The 22978-nt window shown below is 48.5% G+C and overlaps 1 protein-coding gene across 1 annotated transcript; it reads right to left on the bottom strand.

Moving 5' to 3' along the window:
• Positions 1–406: 406 nt before the first annotated feature.
• ADRA2A (adrenoceptor alpha 2A) lies at positions 407–1938 on the bottom strand. The gene has a single exon (XM_075534499.1). The coding sequence runs from the start codon at positions 1936–1938 to the stop codon at positions 535–537; it is 1404 nt and encodes a 467-aa protein (XP_075390614.1). The 3' UTR covers positions 407–534.
• Positions 1939–22978: the final 21040 nt, after the last annotated feature.

Raw genomic sequence — 22978 nt, 5'->3', positions numbered from 1 at the left:
CAACCTCAAAAACCAATGCCAACTGGCACAGGGCCCTGCCCTGCCCCATGTCCTATCAAAAATGGTGCCTATTTACAGTGGGGGTGGGGAAGGCGGGCTGGGCTGCCCTGAGCATTTGTTTAAAAACAGAAGGGGGAGGGGGCCATTCACCAGGTCTGGGGCAGCCCTCCTCCTTTAACCCTTTATGCACTACCGTCCTTTGGGTTCCTGCGCGGCTCTGGAGGGCCCAGAGAGCGCACTGGAGGGAGGAGGGGGAAACCCCTTCAGGAAGCAAATACTGATCACGGGGCGACCCAAGACCATCCTGTCAGGAGCAGCCCTAACGAGGGGGGGAGGGGCGCGGGGGCTTGCCTTGCCAGTCTGTTCCTTTCCCTGGTAGGCAGGAGCAAGAGCCCGTCGGGGGCCGCCGGGCAAGAGGCAGCGCAACCGACGCGGGTTCCGAATGGCAGGACTGCGTGGACGCGCCCCTGGGTCCGTCTCCCCCGCCTGCCTTTGGCGTGAGTCCATGCGCCCGGTGCCAGGCCCGGCGGGCGCTCACACGATGCGCTTCCTGTCCCCGCGGCAGAGGATCTTCTTGAAGGCGCGGCGGAAATCGTGGTTGAAGATGGTGTAGATGACGGGGTTGAGCGAGCTGTTGCAGTAGCCGAACCAGAAGAAGAACTTGAAGAGGGTGGGCGGCACCGAGCAGCCGACGGCCGTGAGCGTGTAGGTGAAGAAGAAGGGGAACCAGCACACCACGAACACGCCGATGACCACTGCCAGCACGAACGTGAAGCGCTTCTCCCGGTTCTGCCGGCCGCGCCAGCGCGACGCCTTGGCGCCCCCGCCGCGCTCCTCCCCGGGCCCCGGGCCCGCGGGCGGCCCGGGCCCCCCGCCCGCCGCCCCGCGCCGCGGCAGGCTGTCCCCCGGCTTCACCTGGCTCGCCCGGGCCTTGCCCTTGGCCCGGGCCCCGCGCTCGGGCCTGCGGGGCCCCGGGGGCCGCTCGGCGTGCTCGGACGAGGAGCTCTCCTCCAGGTCCAGCGCGTCGGCGTCGCGCGGCCCGGCTGGCGAGGGCTCCCCCGGGGCACCGTTGAGCTGGGTGGGCAGCGGCTCGATCTCCGCGCCCGTGGGGCCACCGCGCTCGGGCCCCAAGCCGTTGGGCCTGCGCTCCGTACCTCCCGGCGTGGTGGCGGCGGCGGCGGCGGCGTCCGGGCCCCGGCGACTGGGCGGCACGCGGGTGCGGCGCTTGGCGATCTGGTAGATGCGCACGTAGACCAGGATCATGATGAGGCAGGGCGCGAAGAAGGAGCCGATGCACGACGAGATGACGTACCACTTCTGGTCGTTGATCTGGCAGCGCGGCTCCTCGGGCGGCGGGCCGCCGCCGCCCTTCTTCTCGATGGAAATGAGCGGCGGGAAGGAGATGACGGCCGAGATGACCCACACGGTGAAGATGATGGCCTTGATGCGGCGCGGGGTGCGCTTCAGGTTGTACTCGATGGCCTGCGTGATGGACCAGTAGCGGTCCAGGCTGATGGCGCACAGGTGCACGATGGACGACGTGCAGAAGAGCACGTCGAGCGCCAGGTAGATCTCGCACCACGCCTTGCCGAAGTACCAGTAGCCCATGACCTCGTTGGCCAACGAGAAGGGGATGACCAGCGTGGCCACCAGGATGTCCGCCGAGGCCAGCGACACCAGGAAAAGGTTCTGGGGCGCCTTGAGCGCGCGGCTCGTGAACACCGCGATGATGACCAGCACGTTGCCGAACACCGTGAGCAGCATGAGCAGGCCGGCCAGGCACACCAGCGTCAGCGTCACCTGAAGGGAGTAGGGGGTCCTCCGGCCGCCGCCCCCCGGCGCCTCGGTCCCGTTCCAGCTCGAGTTGCCCGCGTCTGGCTGCAGGGAGCCCATGGGCGCGAAGCTGCCCTCGGCCAGCGGGTGCTCCTGGCGGAACATGAACGCGGCGCCGCTCGCCCGGGCCTGCTGCCAGCGGCCTTCCGGCCGGCGCCCGTGGGTCCTCCTCTTCCTCCTGCGCCCGGCTCGCCCGCGGTGCTCACATGGGGAGGGGACAGCAGGGGGGCCGGGCCGGAGCAGGGGTGCGAGGTCTGGCGGTCCGCGGTCCGGCTCCCGCGGAAGGCGCTCGCGGTCTCCTCCTGCCTCCCGGCTCCAGGGCACCGCCAAGTTTTATTCTAAGCGGCGGGGAGAGTAGCGCGAACCGGTGCGAGAACAGGGTTATTCTCCGGGCAGAGAACGGCAATCGGCGGTGGCCCGGTGACTTGGAGGAATGGCAGGAAATTAAAACAGACATGTATCTCTGTCTTGTCTGCCTTGGCTCCTGAGGCCGAGCGAAAGCGAGCGGCTTACCGTGTGCGGGCCCGCCCCCACCCCGGGCGCAGCCGAGGGTGCGGGTGCCGGCTCGGCTCCCCGGCTGTCTGCTTACATCGCCAGCGCGCCGGGCCACTCTCACCGCCCTGCGACCGGGCAGGGGCGCGGGCGCGGGCTCGGCCGCTGCTGGGGCGCCGCGGGACTTCCCAAGTTGCCCGCCGGCGGGGGCCGCGGCGCTGCGCGCGGAGCTCAGGGGCGGCGGGCGGTGCGGGGTGTGGGGGCGCAGGCGGGCGTCGGTCCGCGGGGCGGGCGGTCCCCCGGGCGCCGCGGTGAAGCCGGGGACCTGCTGGGCGTCGGCCCGCGCTCCGAGGGCAGCGAGCGTTGGGGCGGGCGCGCCGGGCTAGGGAAGAGGCACCGGGTGTCCTGGGCGACGCGCCGCCGGCGGGGCGTCTGCACCGAGCGGAGCCGCGGCTGCTCCGCCGCGCTCGCGGTGGACTCGCTTTATAGCCCCGGGATCAGGCTGGCGTTGCCGAGCAGCGGCGTCAGCCCCCACGTGGGAAGCCGACCCTCCCCCGCCCCCTCGCGCCGCCCCGCCGCCGCCGCCTCGCGCCCGCACCCCGGCCGAGACCCCAGCAGCACTGCGTCCCGGCCGGCCGACACCTGGAGAGGCTTTGGCGTGCGCGTCCCAGCAGTGGGAGCGCCCCTGCTGGGAATTGACCGAGAAGCCCCAGGCCAGCCCGCCAGAGAGCGGCTGGGGCGGGGAGTGGCCCTGTGGAGCAAGCTCTTGGGGAGGCGGGAATCCCCACCCGCCCCCCGAACGTGTCTTGGGAGGCCGTCCTCGACCACCCGCGCTCCTGGCGGCGGGGGTGCGTGCGGCTTTCGAGGAGAGGATTCGGGTGGAGCCCCCTGGGACGGAAGGGGCAGCACCCACGTGGGCCATGTCCCACCAGACTTGGGAGCGTTGGGAGAAAAGTGGCAATGTGTCCGCCGAGCGCAGGGCTGCCTGCTGGTCCCGCGCGGCCGGGGGTCTGGCCGCCCGCGTCCTCTGCTCGCCGTGGGAAGGGGTCCTGCAGGCGGAGCCGCGCGTCGCGGCAGAGCGAGGGCGCACTGACACCTGCTGGCCGAGCACCGCCACCGCTGGGAGAGACCCGCCTGCGCCAGGCGCCTGCTGCCGCCTGTGCGGTTCTCAGCCTCCACTGTCCTCTCCATCTCGGGCAAGTTAGGGACCCGGCTTGGGAAAAGAAAATCCAGCCTTTTAAATGCGCACTGTCGTGTTGCAAACATCTTCCTGATATACCCTGTGTGTGTCTGTTCCCTCCGTGGGGGCTTCATCTGATAAAGTCACACCAGGAAGAGGTCGTTGTAAATCCACAGAGCAGGGCTGACACAGCCTGATGACACAGCCCACTCTTTCTCCCAGACTCCGGTGTTGGGATGCTGCCTCTCTCCTCCAACCGTGGCATACTAGCTTTGTTGATGCACAAAAGTAGTAGGAGGTACACACACACACACACACACACACACACACACACACGAGCACTATCTTCTTTCAGTACGTGGAGCATGCTAGCTAGTAAGGGACAAATGTTTTCCACGCTGTCTACAGCAGCAGCCTTGGTGGTGCAATGGTTATGTACTGGTCTGCTAAACTACAAGGTCAGCAGTTTAAGTAGGCTTTCCAAGAAACTCCGGTAAGTTACATTTTGGAAACGCAGAGCCAGATCTACCCCTATGGGGACCTATGGGGTCGCTGTGGATCAGAATTGACTCAATGGCAGTTTGGTTTGGGGTTTTCTGATGGGCAGAGCCTGGGGTGAGGGTGGGTTTGGGTGAACATGTAGATGTCGGGGACCCGTTGGCGCAGTGGGGAGCTCACATGAGGAGATGGCTGCAGTGTTCAGATAAGCAGGCAGGCAATCCAAGAGGATAGATAGGACATGTCCAAAGAAGAGATTAAACCTCGAGAAGGACTTGGCTTATTTAAGTAACTAACAAGCCCAAACACCTGCTTTATGTAATCATGTGGCCTGAAAGTTCCTGGAACTGAACAGACCTCTTCTCTGCCCAGCCAGGTGTGGGCTCAGGTCCCGGTGAGTGAATTAAGGTTGGGGACTAAATTAAGGACCTCAAGTGTCACCTTCAAGATGCCCATCTGAGGACACACACTGGTGATACTGCTGCTCTGTTAAAAAAACAAAAAGATTATCTTAAGATCTTCTTATTTTCAAAGGTCTTCAGAGATCCTTCTTGGGCTTCAGTACCTCAATCTCCCCCTCTTTGCCCCCAGATAACAATCATTGCCCCTTCCAGTCTAAATCTTGAGGGCTGTCCTAACTGTCTATTCTGGGGAATCTGAAGGAAGTCCAAAGCTCCGAAGTCCTCTCTGTTGAGCCCATCATCTGCCATCTTCGATTCCAGGCTCTGGCTGCAGACTCTTGGCAGCAGGCAGGGACATGGCCACTGGGCTCAACTGGAAATGTGACTTTCTCACCATCAAACAACCACAAGGAGGCCCAAGCCCAAGCAAGTGTGAATGCAAAAGGACTCAAGGCCTAGCGATCTGGGGATCCGCCATCGGGTAAATAGAATTTGCATCTTAGGAGGCACTCACTGCTCATCTGCACCCCAGCTGCCTTCCTCTGTGGCTAATTTCAGAAGTAAATTTAGGGGGCAGGGGCGTGAAAAACAAAGGCCACAATGCCCTCTCTGCTGCTCACCCATGTGTGCCACTTTCTCTAAGTGCTTCCCAAATAACCCGCTGGGTTCTTGGTTCTTGGGTTTGCAGCCTTTGATCCTTCAATGTCCACAGGCCTTTCCTGGAGAGGGGCTCTGAGGCCAGTACATGAGTACTCATAGCAGAATAGCTTTCTTTGTTCCATACAGCAGCGCGCACCATGATACTGTGCTCAGTTGCCATGAAGCTGATTCTGACTTACAGTGACCACGCATGGGGACAGTAGATCATTTGGAACCAGGTGACCAGGCCCTTCTTCGAAGGGGCCTCTGGGTGGGTTCAGTCTTACTGCTAGTAGTTAAGCATGTAACCATTGGCAACACACACCCCCACTCCCCAGGACTCCTCGTCTGCATTATATGCTGCGCTGTATAGAGAGCCCGCACCCCCTCCCCCTTCTCTGCAGAGGTCTTCCTCCTGCCATATGCGCCTGATCCCCATGGTGACATCCAGAGCCCGTATCGCTGAGCTTTGAAAAGCACCACGAACACTGCTGTTCCTGCTAGGAGATTCAGTGCTGTGCTCGCTGAGGGAAACCGCACTGAGCAGGCAGACGTCCGTCGGGATGAATCCTTAAGCAGCCTGTCGGCACTGCACGGAAAAGTAAGGCACGCTCAGCCCTGCTCCCGAGGGAGAACCGTGGTTCATTAAGTCTGCAGTGGGGTCCTGCAGAGGACTTGTTAGGGGAGGAGGGAAGCAGGAATGATGAGACAAGTCCTGGTGGAGCAGGCAGTGTTTGAATTCCCTGGGCACTGCTGTCAAGCCAACCTAAAGGATGGGTCCTCGAGAGTCGTTGCCTTAGTGGGCCAGCAGGGCACCCAGGGGTGTCATAGACCTCCTAGGAGCTGAGGCAGGATGGAGAGGACAACTTGGAGGTTGCTTTTGATGGCCTGAGAATGAGCGACTTCTGGGCACAAAAATGGGGTTCCAGGTTTATGATAATGATTAGTAAGAGGGAATGTCATTCATGAGTACTGATGGCATCTTAGGCAAAATGCTGAACCGTTTATGTAGTTGTTGTTGTTGGATGTTGTCAAGCCGGTTCCAACTCATAGCAACCCTGTGTACCACAGAAGGAAACACTGGCAGGTCCTGCACCACCTCCCAATTAGTGTGTTTGAGCCCATCGTGGTATATAATGTCAATCGGTCTCATCCAGGACCTGCCTCTCTCTCGCTGCCCCTCTCTACTTTACTAAGCATGTCCTTCTCCAAGGGCTGGCCTCTCCTGGTTATTTATCCCAAGTACTTGAGACAAAGTCTCACCATGCCTCCAAGACGCATTCTAGCTATACTTCTTCCAAGACCGATTTGTTTGTTTTTTTGCCAGCCCACTTAAACACTGGCTGCCATCAAGTCAAAGCACTGTGGGACTCACAGTGACCCCTGTGGGTTTCCAAGACTGTAACTGCTTAAGGGAGTAGAAAACCCAATCTTTTACCCTTGGCGCTGCTGGGGGTTTCAAACTGCTGACCATGTGGACTGAAGCCCAACATGTAACCACTATGCCACCAGGGTTCCTCCATGGTATCTTCATTATTCTTCACCAGCACCATCACACAAATGCATCAATTCTTCTTTGATCTTTCTTATTCAATGTCCAACTTTCATAGCCTTATGAGGCTATTGAAAATGCCATTGCTTGGCGCACCTTAGTCAAGGTAACCTCCTTGTTTTACAACACTTAGAAGAGGTCTTGTGTAGCATATTTGGCCAAGGAGCCCTGGTAGTGTAGTGGTTATGTATTTGACGGGGATCCACAGAGTCAGCAGTTTGAAACTGCCAACTGCTCCACAGGAGGAAGAGCTTTCTACTCTCGCAGTAATTGAAGCCTCAGAAATAAATACACAAGGACAAATCAGCCCTGTCCTATAGAGTCTCCATGAGTTGGCCTTGACTTGAGGGCAGAGGGTTTGTTTTTGTTTTTTAATGCATCCTTTGATCTCTTTGACTGCTTCTTCCATAAGCCTTGATTGTGGATCCAAGCAAAACAAAATACTTGACAACTTCAATCTCTTCTCCATTTACCCTGATGTGGCCTGTTGGTCCAGTCGCAAGGGTCTTGGTTGTCTTTGAATTGCTTCCATACTGAAGACTGCAATTATTTGGGGTGGGGGGAGGGGTGTTTGTATATATTTCTTTTGTTTAATCATTTTATTGGGGCTCATACAACTCATCACAATCCATAAATACAGCAATTGTGTAAAGCACATTTGTACATTTGTTGCCCTCATCGTTCTCAAAACATTTTTTCTCCACTTAAATCCCTGGCATCAGCTCCTCATTTTCCCCCTCCTTCCCCACTCCTCCCTCCCTGATGAACTCTTGATAATTTATAAATCATTGTTTTGTCATATTACACTGTCCGATGTCTCCCTTCACCCACTTTTCTGTTGTCCATCCCCCAGGGAGGAGGTTATATGTAGATTCCTGTAATGGGTTCCCCCTTTCCACCCTACCCTCCCTCCACCCTCCCAGTATCGCCACTCACACCACTGGTCCTGAAAGGATCATCCATCCTGACTTCCCTGTGTTTCCAGTTCCTGTCTGTACAAGTGTACATCCTCTGGTCTAGTCAGATTTGTAAGGTAGAATTGAGACCATGCTATTAGTGGGGGCTGGGGTGGGAGGAAAGCATTTAGGAACTAGAGGAAAGTTGTACATTTCATCACTGCTACACTGCACCCTGACTAGCTCGTCTCCTCCCTGTGACCCTTCCATAAGGGGATGTCCAGTTGCCTACAAATGGGCTTTGGGTCTTCACTCCGCACTTCCCCTCATTCACAATGATATGATTTTTTTGTTCTTTGGTGCCTGATACCTGATCCCATTGACACCTCATGATCACACAGGCTGGTGTGCTTCCTCCATGTGGGCTTTGTTGCTTCTGAGCTAGATGGCCACTTGTTTACCTTAAGCCTTTAAGACCACAGACACTATATCTTTTGATAGTCGGCCTCCATCAGCTTTCTTCACCACATTTTCTTATTCACCCTCTTTGTCTTCAGTGATTGTGTTGGGAAGATGAGCATCATATAATGCGTTTAATAGAACAAACTATTCTTGCATTGAGGGAGTACTTGAGTGAAGGCCCAATGTCCATCTGCTAACTTAATACAATACCTATATGTACATAGATCTATTTCCCCATCCTCATATATAAATATATTTACAAATATACATGCCTTTATTTAGACATCTATGAATGCCCTTTGCCTCCTAGCTCTTTCCTCTATTTCCTTGTACTTTCTTCTTGTCCCACTATCATGCTCAGGCTGCAATTCTTGATTTTCATCAGCAAGTGTTTCAACTCTTCCTCACTTTCAGCAAGCAAAATTCTGTCATCTCCACATATCAGGTCATTAACCAGCCATCCTCCAATCCAGGTGCCACATTCTTCTGCATATAATCCAGTTGATCTGATCACTTGCTCAACATACAGATTGAATAAATAGGATGAGAGGATCTAACCCTGGCTCACACCTTTCCTTATTTTAAATCATGCAGTAGTCCCTTGTTCACACAATTGCCTCGTGATCCATGTACAAGTTCCTCATGAGTGCAATGAAGCATTTAGGAATTTCCATTCTTTTCAAGACTATCCATAGTTTGATATCCACACAGTTGAATGCCTTTGTAGTCAGTAAAACACAAGTAAGCATCTTTATGGTATTCTCTGCTTTCAACCAAGATCCATCTGATAACAGCAATATATCCCTTGTTCCACGTCTTCTGAATCCAGCCTGAACTTCAGGCAGTTCCTTGTCAAGATACTGCTGCAAATGTTATTGGATAATCTTCAGCAAAATTTTACTGGTGTGTGATATCAAAGATATTGTTTTATAATCTGAACATTCTGTTGGGTCACCTTTCTTTAGAATGGGTACAAATATGAATTTCTTCCAGTTGGCCAAGCAGCTGTCTCCCAAATTTCTTGGCATAGGCAGATGAGTGCTTCCATCAATTCCTGAAGCCTTATTTTTAGCTAATACATTCAATGCAACTTGAACTTCTTCCTTCAGCACCATTGGTTCTTGCTTATATGCTACTTCCTGAAATAGTGGAATGTCGACTAGTTCTGTCTGCTACAGTGACTCTGTGTATTCCCTGCCTCTTCTTTTGATGCTAACTGCATCAGTCAGTCTTTTGCTCAGAGAATCTTTCAATATTGCAACTCAAGGCTTTTTTTTTTTCTTGAGTCCTTTTAGTTTAAGAGATGCTGAGCGTGTTCTGCCTTTTGGGTTCCCTACGCCGTGCACTAATGTGGATGTTGCTTCATGACCTTGCAGGTGGAAACAAAACAAAGGTCAGAGAAGCAGGGCAAATTGTCCAGCTGATTAGTGGCAGTGGCAGCTACAGCTCTCTGCTTCCTGACTGTGATCCCGATGAGCTTTCTAATGCCTGTTCTCCTTTGAGGGTCTCTGCCCTCGACCCCACCATTGCCACTGACAGAGGGACCCTACAGGAGGCTCATGCAAAAGTAGAAGGTTGACAAGTTGATTAATCCCTTTGTCATGTCCTTGCTCCCAATCCATCCATGGCTGCTAGCACAGGAGGGCAGTCTAGACCAGAGTGCTGGTCCATGCCATAGCTGCTGCCACCATGTTACTGGACAGTGCACCAGGTACGTGCTCCAGGGATCCGAACAGTTCCTGAGAGCAAACCCAGAGGAGAGCAGGCACTGCACCAGCTGGGGATAGAGCCCTGGGAGGGCTGCTCTCCGTTTATAGAAGCAACCTCCCCCACTCAGGGGGCTCAAATATAGGAGGGGCTTCCAAACGTCTATGGAAAGGTGGAAGTAAAAGATCATGGCATTTCCCTTGAACTGGTTGAAGCCTTGTCACCTGTCTCCCAGTGCTTCAGTTAATTAACCCTTATTGCTTCCCTGTTCACTTGTCCTGTGGTCTAGTAAAGGGACAGGGTTGCCCTGTCCACCTTTGTATTCACAGGGCATTTAAAAAATCACAGGCATTTTAAAAAATCACATTCCTGCAGCCACCCCTGGAAGATTCTGGTCCAGGAGTACTTACTTCTCTAAGAAACACCTGAGTAAAACCAAAATGTATGATGCACAGATATGGATGCTTGAGAACCCTCTGTTGGATGGATGGATGGATAGATGGATGGATGGATGGATGGATGGACAGACGGACACCACTTGTTAGTAAACCACCAAAGAAGTTAGAGCCCCAGGGACAATGGCATAGAAGCTTCATATTCTATCTGCAAATCAGGACTTTGTTGAAGTACCCTAACTAGTTCAAGGACACAGCATTTTCTCTTACCCACATTCTCTTAATTTCCTGAAAGATCATGCAAGTAGAAGGAGATGTTCTGTTTGTAACTAGGCAATTTAGCAATGAATGAAACCAGCTCGCACTGAATAACCTGTCTGTCCTGGAATTACATCAGTTTATTCGGCAGCTCCCTCGAGTCTGGCTCTAGGTCTGAGAGTGGCTTCTAAAGGGAGTGGGCAGCCGGAGTAGAAGGTGGCATTAATTGCCTAGTTTATTTTAATATACTCAGCTGTTCGGGAGAACAAAAGACTGTCCATTTTATTGGCTGGCCTGTGATTGGGCCCTCACAACTAGCAGCGGAGCCACTGCACAACTATCCGGAGTGCGCACGTCGTTCAGTGTGCATGCTCCCCAGTTGGAACATGAGCAGGTGGGGAACGTACTGTTCCCACCATGGCTCAGCCGTGTGCCCAGCTGGAGCCAGATGCTCAGATGCTGCAGGAAGCTGGAACCATCTGCCGGAGCTCTGTGTGGCTGATGAGGGCGGGGGCGGGGCGGGGGGGGGGCGGAATCACTAGAGGCAAAAAGTACTGCTCCTTCTGAGCTCCTGTCGGACCGTTCCACTTCTTGTGCCTACGCTGGAGCCTTGGGAACTACATTATTCGTGAAGGGTCATGGAGATCCATGAAAGCCCCAAGAGAGCTGGGGAGCCCCCATCCCAAACTCACTGCCACTGAGTCTGCACTGAGCCTACAGGACAGCGCAGAATTGCCCCAGTGGCTTTCTGAGGTTGGAACTCTTGGTAGGAGCAGAAAACCTCATGTGCAGAGTGGGTGGGGTGGGGGGAGTTCAAGCTTACGGTTAGCAGCCCAAACGTCACGGGTCCTCGGAGAGCTGCGAAGAGGTGCCCTCTTCAGTGCCCTTGGCTCTCATCCCTTGACAGCCAGATGGACCCTCCGGTACTCACAAAACCCGCCACTTCCCCCATCTCCCTTTCAAGATCGCTAGCGCGCCCCGCCCAGCCTAGCAAAGTAAGCCAGGTATTTTTGCGTTTACAAGGGGCCGACGAACACCAGAAAGAACAGTATCGGCCCTGGATCAGTTCGACCTTCAAGGTACCAAGAAAGCGGAGCTCCCATTTGGCTCCTTGCTGCTGCCCCCACCTGCAGGACACGCTGTATTTCCACTAAAGTGTGTGTGTGTGTGTGTGTGTGTGTGTGTGTGTGTGCGCGCGCGCGCGCGTGCACAGTGGTCCCCTGAGCCAGCTCACAGAGGAGGTGCCCTTTCTCACAGCACCCTTATCCTGCCTTGTTTAGAAGAAAAAAAAAAAGCAAACCCTGAGTCCGTTATGACAAGCACTGCCTATCTGTGCTCAGTATAGCAGGTGAGCTTGACTCGATGCTGGCCCCAAGGTGTAAAGGGGATATCTGTCGCCAGCATTAATCACTCTTAAGCTAACATTCCATTAACCTAATTATGTCTGGTGACTCACATTTACTCCAAGCCACCATGGAGACACCGTATATGAAACACACACACACATACACACACTATTCCTGAGGGAGCCTGGCTATCACTGCTCCCTGACAATGATTTGTTCTTTTCCCAGGCTCCTGTTTAAAGACATCAAGGGAGCACCGCCCTTCCAAAGAGCCTTCCAGCTGGAGGTGTGCAAGTCAAGTCATTAAGAATGTGGACTTTGGAGTTAAATATTCCTGGGCTCTGGACCTGCTTGTCCCTTAATAACTGTATTAACTGACTTGACTTCTCTGGACCTCGACTTCCTGATAGGGACAATGGAGAAGGTAATCAGACAGGCAAACGCCCCCCACGGTGTCTGAGGCCCAGCAGGTGGTTCAGTGCATTAGATGCGCTTGTTTTGCTTTGCAATACATCGCTCATTACTCATTTCACTCTCCCTCAGACTGATGGGAATAGAGCCTAAGGCTGGCTCATCATAACATTTGGCAGTTACTTCATAAATATTTAGCATAAAAAATAATGACAAGAAAATGAAAGTGGGCAGACAGGCCTCTAATAGATTTTAATAAGAATGCATTACATTTGGATGTGAAAGGCCAGGGAGGAGCTGCAAGCCCCTGGTTTTGACCCGTTCTGAACCACGTAAGGGAGATGAACATCGATACATCGTTAGCTACCAAAAAGGAAACACCAGCTCCGGTGGAGTTCAGGGGACCAGGGATGTTGGACTTAAAATGGAAAGTTTCCCGTCTGGTTCATCAACTGTTAAAATTTATGACAAAGGCTAGAGATTGCCTTCCTGGGAGAACGTGTACGATTCCTGTTTGTCTGTTAATTTTGAGTCAGACCAACACTGGAGGTGTACAAGGACCTGAGACAAAGGGAGTCAAGTCCTGAAGCTGATGGAGCTTCAAGTAACTGGGAGAGAGTGTAATATTCCTTCAGGGGGCTCTCTTCTGCCTGGAGAACTCAACTCACAGGGTCTAAAGTCAAACCAAAAATGGATTAATTTCATGTAAACATGCCATTCAAGCAGAGGGCAGGCTTGCCTGTGGGCAAGGCTGATACAGTGGCTTAGGACTGTCACTGGGAACACAAATCCTTTCCATCCCTCTCCCAAGACATAGTAACGGCCGTCAGGGACCACGTGGATCCCCCAAAAGATGAGTGTATGGAAAAGGCTGCCCGGAGTCATCCTAGCCCTCGGTCTACAGATTTCGTTTTCTTGTTTCTTTATTAAGTCCGTGTTGCCAAGAGGAATGCACGCTCCAGCATTATTACAGGTTACATCTGGCCAGTCGAAAAAGTACCACATATACTCGATTATAAGCCGACCCGAGTATAAGCCGCGGTACCTAATTATTACCTGGGAAACCAGAAAAACTGATTGACTCAAGTATAAACCTAGGGTGGAAAATGCAGAAACTACTGGTGAGTTTCAGTAATCAAAACAAATGAAAATAAAATTACTAAAAATTGAGACATCAGTGGGGTAATGTATTTAAATATTTATTTTAAATAAAAACATAAATAAAAGGACAAGTCATGTAATATTAGTAAACCAGCACAGTAAGTGGAAGATAGGTTCAACAAAAACAATAAGGTATCAACAATGATACATTAAGAGTACTATTCCCTGAGCTCAATTAGCAACCAAGCTAAAATATAGAGTTAAAATCCCTCAAAACTGGATTCCTCATCATCATCCGTATCCCAATGCAGAGCTTCAGCTGGTGTGAGGTCATCATAGATGCTGTCCTCACTGAGATCACCGTCATCACCATCACTGCTTTCATTTTCATACAAAGCGCAGTCTTCACTGTCATCCATAGCATTACTAATACTACATTTCCGGAAGGCACGTCGCACCATGTCTTCTGGAATGTCTTCCCATGCATCTCGAACCCACTTTGCTATTAACTCTATGTCAGGCTTCATGAGATTTCCTCCTTTTGTTAGTCGGGCTTGACCAGATGACATCCATTCATGCCACATCCTTCGCACACGGCCTTTAAAAGGCTTATTCAAAGATACATCCAGAGACTGCAGTACAGCTGTAAGCCCACCTGGAATAATGGCTAAAGTAACTTTACTAGATTTTGCCTTTTTTAAAAAAATATCATCGATAGGTGGTCTCTGAACATATCCCAAACAAGTAACAATGGCTCCTGGTCGTCGATTCCAAATTTCTTCCAGCCATTTTTGTGTTTCATCTTCATCCATCCAGTCTTTAACATGTGCACGCACAGTAATTCTTGGTGGGAAATTGATCTTTTTAGGCAAGGTCTTTCTTTTAAAAATAATGACAGGACCCAGCTTAGTTCCATTAGCCAAACATGATAGAACTGTAAAGTGTTGTTGTTGTTTTTTAATTTCCTGTAGTTTTGAGGAAAATGGTTTTTTCTCCTAAACTTGCCACAGTTCTGTTGCTTGGAAGATCAAAAGTCATGGCAGCTTCATCCATAGTCCCAATATCTTCCAGGTCATAATTATAAATCCTTCTTTGTTTTATGATAAATGACTGGAATGACATAAATTTTCCTCAAGGTCTTGTGGCAATTTCTGGGAAATCTTTGTTCTTTGTCTCAAACATAGTAGGCCAAACCTATTCATGAAGCAGGTATACCATCCTGCTGACGCAGCAAATTTTTCAATGCCTGGTGCGTTGTATTTGTCATCCTTAGCCATTTGTAGAGCACGTATGTGGATTCCCATGCGAGTTACACAGTAACCATTTTGACGACACTCCATAACCCATTTATGCAATTCACTCTCTAGAGCCCCATAAAAAGATGTTAAACCACGGCGAGCTTTTGTAGCTTTTGGAATCTGTTCCAAGTCAGCCTTTATTTTCCGCCACTCCCTTAGTTGCTTTTCGTCAACACAGAATTCCCGACTTGCAATACTGTTATTGCTCTCTTCTGCTCTTGACACAACCTTCATTTTGAAACCAGCCTCATATGACCGGCGTTTTTGTTTTGGTTCAAGAGGATCCATTTCTAATAGGATAAAAAAACAAGACTCTGAAAAAGAACTTTCATGGTAATACCCTCCTGCCCCCTGCACGACATGTTAGCCTGGAGGAGTGAGGGGAGTCCATGTGGGCAGGGGATGCAGGATGTGAATTAACACAGAGACCAGAGGGGAGAGACGGAGCGCAGCCACAGACATCCTTACCAGGTCAGCTGCCTTCGTAAGTGAATCACTACAGGTACTTCTGCAAATTGGAGCCGTCCACGTCATAGGATGGCTCTGATTGGTTAGATGTGAGTAAACAAACATTCAAAGCCCTGCAGTGTCAGCCGGGCTTTGAGTGATCAGCAGAGGAACGGCAATCACCTGCAAGATGTTACACCTCGCTGGGGTAGCACTGACCCGTGTATAAGCCGAACCCCAGTTTTTCAGCACATTTTTTGTGTTGAAAAACTCGGCTTATCCACGAGTATATACAGTAGGTCCAAGCAAAAAATAAACCTATGGAATGGAGAGTCGAAAGAATGAATTTCAATTCCTTTTATATCTCGAGTCAGTAACCTTCTAAAGGAATCTTTTTAAAAAGAGGGAGAAACCTATATTTGATAGATATTAATAAGTTGATTAGGCAACCAAATGACAACCATACTGTGATAGTAGCGCACACCTTTTAGAGTGATTAAAATTTCAGTTTTAAAACGTGGCAATTACAAATCTTGGTGGGGATACAGGAAGCCAAGTTTATTTGTATATTGCTGAGGAGAAGGAAAAATGATACAGCCATTCCTGAAAAGTCTGGATGTTTCTTCAAAATATTAGATGTGTCGATTGATGTATGTATGGATTGTGATGAATTGTATATATTAGATGTGCCACTCTCATACCCACTGCCATCAAGTTGATTCTAGTTCATAGCGACCCTATAGGATCATGTACACTGATCCAAGGCTATAATTGGCCTCATCTTTCTGCTGGTGGGTTCAAACCATCAGTGTTTTAGTTGGTAGCCCAACGATTAGTCCACTATGCTCCCAGAACTTCTAATATTACCATGTTCTCGCTAAGTGCCATCGCGTTGACACTGACTCTCACAGCGACCATAATGTATAATGAACAAAACAATTACTATGTTTGACCCTGTTGTAGCCATTGTGTCAGTCCACCTCTTTAAGGGTCTGTTTTTCACTGACCCTCTCTACCACGCATCATGTCCTTCTCCAGGGACTTGTCTCTGCTGATAAGCCATATGACAAGAAACAAAGTCTCACCATTCTCGCCTCTCCAGAGCTTTCTGATAGTACTTCCTCAGAGTCAGAGATGTTGGTTCTTCTGACCGTCCCCGGAACTTTCCATATTCGTCACCAACACATAATCCAGATGCATCAATTCTTCTCCAGTCTTCTGTATTTATTGTCCAACTTTGCATCTGCAGACGAGGCATGTGAAGGAGCCGTCGCTTTAGTCAGCAGCATTTCAGTCCTCAAAGTGACATCTGGCTGTATTATCACTTGAAAGAGATCTTCCACAGCAAATGTTTCCAATGTAATACATCATTGGCTTCTTGATAGGATTGAACGACTGAACTATTGAATTGTATGATATGTGGATTGGGTGCCAATAAAAATGTTAAAAAATTATATCCAACTATATGCTGTCCAGAACCATTTTAGAGACAAACAGAAAGAAATGGGAAGTAGAAAGATAAAAAAGAAATTCTGTGGAAACAATAATCAGAGGCGAGCTGGGGAGGCTGTCTTAATGAGGGCAAGTCAGAAAGTATTACTATGGGGATTACAGTTCAGACATGTACAGATTTGTGCCAAACTCAATGTATTAAAAAATGTTTCTGTGACCAGTGGATGGCTAGAGATTGGTTCTCTTAGTACTACATTTCTCTTCATTGCCATCAAGTGAAATCAGACTCATTGGCAAGAGTAGAGCTGTCCCTGTAGTTTCCAAGACTGCAAGTCATTATGGGAGTAGAAAGTCTGATTCTCCTCCCACAACACTTGTCTTAGTCTCCTTAAACTCAAAGCAAACCGAACCAAGTGCCATTGAGACAATATGACCTGTAGCAACTTTATAGGGTACCTTTCCCGCAAAAGGTACAATCCCCAGTGGCTTTTCAAAGAGATCTGCTCAACTAGTTAAATTCAAGGCAGAGAGGTCAGCTCAGAAGGTGGTGGCAATTGGTTTTGGAATTCCAAAGGGAGCATCTTGATAGATTTTCTCAGAGGACAGAGGATGATCACAGGGCTTATTAGGAGGAAGTTTTATGAAAACTGAAAAATCTGGGTGGGGGTGGGAATGAGGAAAGTTGTACTGAGGAATCCCCCCCCCCATCACAGCAAGGCAGTTGCTCACTCGTGAGAGAGAAGACTCCTGAAGAGAATTTCATTGGAAAACCTTAACCCCTTGGAAACCTTAACCTTACATTCCTGAGCTTGCCCCTATGGGCTTTTGTACTTTTGTTGTTGTTGTTGTTTCCAAACTCAAAGAACACGATGAAGGAATAGGATACGAGTCGCTGGAGGACGCCCAAACTTCTGTTTTCAGGTCCCGTTTAAAGATTGTGGAATTCTTTTGAAAATTGGTTGGTGGGACAGAAACGCCAGCTTCAGAAGTGTATATACCTAGATAGATCTGCTGAGAAACAACATTTCCATATATTTTTAATTTTTGTTCAATAGTAGTTTCTCTTATCTTGTAGCAATATATTTTGGCTTACCCTCATATCAGAGAAAATAGACTTTTTGTCAAAATACATCACACATCATTGTGAAGGCATAACAGCTAAGATATATGAGGGGCTTCAGAAAGTTAGTGGAGATAATGGAATTAAAAGATCATAGAATTTTTCCATACACATACATGTAACAACAGACACCAGTCCAAAATACGTGATGCAAACACTGACATACATAAAGGGCAAAATAAACCATAATAGTTGGAAACTATTAATAGAAGTTGAAACTAAATGGATTTACAATAATAATTGGAAACTTTTAATACACCATTTTCATTAATAGATAGTACAGCCAGTGAGAATATCAGTAAGGAAATAGTAGACTTGAAGAATGTTATAAACCATCTTGTCCTAACAGACTTATATTGAACACGCCCTCTGACAACAGCAGAATACACACTCTTCCCAAGTACACCTGGATCACTTTCAGAACCGATCATTTGTTGGGTCTCAAGGCAAGTCTCAAAGCATTGTTTAAAAATGTAAATCATCAAAGCATGTTAACTTGACAATGTCACAAAACTAGAAATCAATGGAAGGAACATGGAAAATTTTGAAAATATAAGAAAGTTAAGCAGTACATGAGTAAACAACGAGGAAGCCAAAGAAGGACGTGCCTGGGAAATTATAGAATAGAGACTAATGAAAGCAGAAACACATTTTACCAGGGCTTACAGAAGGCAGGGAAGGCAATGTTCAGATGGAAATCAATTGTGCAAATGTCTACATTAAAAAAGAATGCAAATCTAAAATTCACCTGAATTTACACTTTGAGGATCTAGAAGAACAAAGCAAAACTACCAGAAGGGAGGAAGTAGTAAAAATTAGTGTGGAGCCTTCCTGACAGGATCACTGAAAACAAACAGGCGGATAAGTAAATGTGGTCAAGAAAGCTGATGGTGCCTGGCTGTCAAAAGATATTGCATCTGGGGTCTTAAAGGCTTGAAAGTAAACAAGCGGCCATCTAGCTGAGAAGCAACCATGCCCACATGGAAGAAGCACACCAGTCTATGTGATCAGGAGGTGCCAAAGGGATCAGGTATCAAGAATCAAAGAACAAAAAATCATATCATTGTGAATGAGGGGGAGTATGGAGTGGAGACCCAAAGCCCATCTGTAGGCAACTGAACATCCCCTTACAGAAGGGACACAGGGAGGAGATGAGCCAGTCAGGGTGCAGTGTATAGCAAGGAGGAAACATACAACTTTCCTCTAGTTCTTAAATGCTTCCTCACCCCCACTATCATTATCCCAATTCTACCTTACAAATCTGCCTAGACCGGAGGATGTACACTGGTACAGATAAGAAATGGAAACACAGGGAATCCAGGACAGATGATCACTTCAGGACCAGTGATGAGAATCAAGGGAAGATAGGGGAGAAAAGGGGAACTGATTACAAGGATCTACATATAACCCCGTCTCGGGAATGGCCAAGAGAAAAGTGGGTGAGGGGAGACACCGGTCAGTGTAAGACATGGAAAATAAGTATAAATTATCAGGGGGGAGGGAGGGTGGGGGAGGGAGGGGAAATGAGCTGATACCAGGGGCTCAAGTCAAAAGCAAATGTTTTGAGAATGATGAGGGCAACAAATGTACAAATGTACTTGACACAATGGATGGACGGATTGTGATAAGTTGTAAAATGATTTTTAAAAATAGAACTATAAAAAAAAGAGAGATATCCCTCAATGCATGAATACCTTCTTTTATTAAATTGGAACTCTATGATGCTCACTCTCCCGACACAACGGCTGGAGCCAAAGTGGGTGAACAAGTAAATGTGGTGAAGAAAGCTGATGGTGCCCGGCTATCAAAAGAGATAGTGACTGGGGTCTTAAAGGCTTGAAGATAAACAAGCGGCCATCTAGCTGAGAAGCAACAAAGTCCACATGGAAGAACACACCAGCCTGTGTGATCGAGTGGTCCCAAAGGGATCAGTTACCAGGCATCAAAGAACAAAAAATCATATCATTGACTGCACACCTCCATGATAGGATCGCTGAAGACAAATGGGTGCATAAGCAAATGTGGTGAAGAAAGCTGATGGTGCCCGGCTATCAAAAGAGATAGTGTCTGGGGTCTTAAAGGCTTGAAGGTGAACAAGCGGCCATCTAGCTCAGAAGCAAAAAAGCCCACATGGAAGAAGCACACCGGCCAGTGCGATCACGAGGTGCCAAAGGACCAGGTATAAGGCATCATGCAAATAAAACGATATAAGTGTGTGTATATATGTGTATATGTATATGTATATATATACCATATTAAATGAAGGGGGAAGTGCAGAGTGGAGACCCAAGGCCCAAGTGTCGGCCAATGGAGATCCCCTCATAGAGGGGTTTAGGAGAGGAGATGGGTTAATTAGGGTGCGAGGTAGTACCAATGAAGAACACAGCTTTCCCCCAGATCCTGGATGCTTCCTCCCCCCAACTACCATGATCCGAATTCTACCTTGCAGGACTGGATAGGACAGAGGCTGTACACTGGTACATATGAGGGCTGGAGGTACAGGGAATCCAGGGTGGATGATACCTTCAGGACCAAGGGTATGAGGGGCGATGCTGGGAGAGTGGAGGGTGAGTGGGTTGGAAGGGGGGAACTGATTACAAGGATCCACATGTGACCTCTTCCCTAGGAGAGGGACAGCAGAGAAGGGGGGAAGGGAGACTCCGGATAGGGCAAGATATGACAAAATAACGAGGTATAAATTACCAAGGGCACATGAGGGAGGGGGGAAAGGGGAGGGAGGGGAAAAAAAAAGAGGACCTGATGCAAGGGGCTTAAGTGGAGAGCAAATGCTTTGAGAATGATTGGGGCAGGGAATGTATGGATGTGCTTTATACAATTGATGTATGTATATGTATGGATGGTGATAAGAGTTGTATGGGTCCCTAATAAAATGTAAAAAAAGAAAAGAGAAGAAAAAAATGATTAGGGCAGGGACTGTACAGATGTGCTTTATACAATTGATGTATGTATATGTATGAACTGTGATAAGAATTGTATGAGCCCCTAATAAATTGTTAAAATTAAAAAAAAAAAGATAAAGAAAAAGAAAATGATTAGGGCAAAGAATGTACAGATGTGTTTTATACAATTGATGTATGTATATGTATGGATTGTGATAAGAGTTGTATGAGCCCCTAATAAAATGTTTTTTAATTAAAAAAAAAAGAGAGAGATAAACAATGGGAAGGAACTGATACCAAGGACTCAAATAGGAAGTAAATGTTTAGAAAATGAAGATGGCAATATATGTACAAATATGTCAAATACCATTGATGTATGGAATGTTTTAAGAGCTGTAAGAGTCCCCAATAAAATGATTTTAAAAATTAAGAGTGGAGATAAAGGAAATAGAGAATAAATAAAAACAATAGACTTTTTAAAAAGAACTAAAACTGGTAAACCCTTAGCTAGATTAATAAGGAAAAACATGAAAGATGCAAATAAAATCAGAAATGTACCAATCCTGCAGAAATACCAAGGATTACAATTCAATACTATGAACAATCATGTGCCAAACAAATCAGATAATCTAGATTGGAACCGACAAATCCCTAGAAACATGCCTAAATTGGCTTGTGCGTGCCCTACGGCTCCTTTCACTCATCAGTTTCTTCTTATAGCAAGTCAAAGGTGGAGCTGAATTGAATAAAGCAAGAAAACAGACTAGTCATGGTACAATATTTTGAAACAATTGGAAATTTTCTAAAACCTTTTAGCAAAAGAAACATCCGCCCAACATTAAAAGAGAGGCAGAGGGGAGGTTTTCTGGCTGTGCCTTAAAGAGATTTCTGTCACAAACTAGAAACCTGCTGTTTTCCAGACTTGAAATCGTTTGGGTTTCCAGTCAAGAAATCAATGAAAATTACTTTTTTTAGTTAGCTAAAATATTTCTTTGTGTATCTGTCAGGAAAATGGTGGGTACATTTTTTAAACTTGCTTATTAAGCTTATAACAAAGCTACAGAACAATTAATATAAGAATTTTCATCTACTCTTTACTCACATTCACCTACTGCCGTGATGGTACCCCATTTGCCTGTTCATTTGCTCTCTGCGTACATGCATGTGCACACACACATCTGTGCCACACAACTCTCTGCGTACATGCATGTGCACACACACACCTGTGCCCACAGAACACTTTTCAACATCCTTTGAAGGGAAGTTGAATGGTATAGCGCGTCACCCCTACATCACATCAGTGGGTATTTCCAAAATGGAGCAACAGTGTTCTCTTGTATAGCTACCAAACAGCTACCAGCTTCTGTGAATCCACGTTCCTTTTTCACTACATTTGTTTTGTCAGCTGACCCAATAATTTATGTATCTTTTCTCCCCGAAGTCTGTCTAGGCTCAGATAGCTCATTCATTTGGCAAGTCTTTAAAAATGCCTTAAATTTGGATCATTTCCATAGCTGTTCTTTATGACAGTGACATTTTGGAAGAACAATTCTTTCAAAATAGTTTTTCATGAAGGGGAACCTATCACAATGATCGATATATCACCCCCTCAGGTGGGTGAAGGGAGACGGCGGTTGGTGTAAGACATTAAAAAGAAAAGCAATGTATGAATTATCAAGGGTTCATGAGGGAGGCAGAGGGGAAGGGGGAAATGGGGCTCACGGAGAAAGAATACGTTTTGAAAATGGTGATGGCAACAACAGGCGCACAAAGGTAATGACACAATGGATGGATGGGTGGATTGTGACAAGAGCTGGAAGAACTCCCAATAAAATGTTTTTTTTAAGTTTTTCGTGGAAGATTCCTCCCTCGTGCTCATGTTAAGTTGGTCTGTTTCCTTCTGATCGGATGCATTTGTGCATGCTTCCCAGAGATACCGGGAACATGACAGTGTGTCCTTCACATAGCAGCCTCAGAATCCCAGGAGGCTCATTGACTCAGCATTGATAAGGTTAATTGAGAGCACCAGGCTAAGAGGACAAGGGGAGGAGGCCCTACCTTCGTTTACTGTGGTGAGGATCAGCCGGAATTCAATCCCTGAAGCATAGATGTGGATCCAGTCTTCCCCTCGCGCCTCTTCACCCATGGCACCAACTGCCCAAGAGGCCCACTCGCCAGTCCCCATCACTGGAGCTGGTCAGAGCTTGCAACAGAGGGACTCCGCCTTCCCGACAGCTCCCAGCAGTCCCAGCCTCTGCCGGCTCTCATTGCTTCTCTGGGCAAAGACCTTCCAAGAAAGCAAGCTTGGCTCCATGAAGCTCTGTGCCTGATTTGCAGAAGGATTTGGGTGACTGTAGGAACCCAACACCCATTTGCAGCGGCCCTACATGGATTAAGCCTCAGGTGAATCACCTCTGAACATCCTTGAAGGATGTGAACAGTTGCTCTCAGACCGACAGCATTGTCAACTCGAGTATAGCAGATGTAATTAGGTTAAATGGTAAAACCTGATCAGTTGATCTCCCTTTGACCCATTTGAAACTGGGAAAATTGCGTTGCTTTCTTTTCTATTGCTGCTTTTCTCATTTATT

Source organism: Tenrec ecaudatus, chromosome 16, assembly GCF_050624435.1.
Source record: "Tenrec ecaudatus isolate mTenEca1 chromosome 16, mTenEca1.hap1, whole genome shotgun sequence".
NCBI lineage: Eukaryota > Metazoa > Chordata > Mammalia > Afrosoricida > Tenrecidae > Tenrec > Tenrec ecaudatus.
This window is presented reverse-complemented; position numbering and strand designations above follow the sequence as displayed.

What these genes read in the sequence shown, in the direction of transcription:
- ADRA2A (XM_075534499.1), bottom strand. Translation starts at nt 1,938, where the DNA reads ATGTTCCGCCAGGAGCACCCGCTGGCCGAGGGCAGCTTCGCGCCCATG.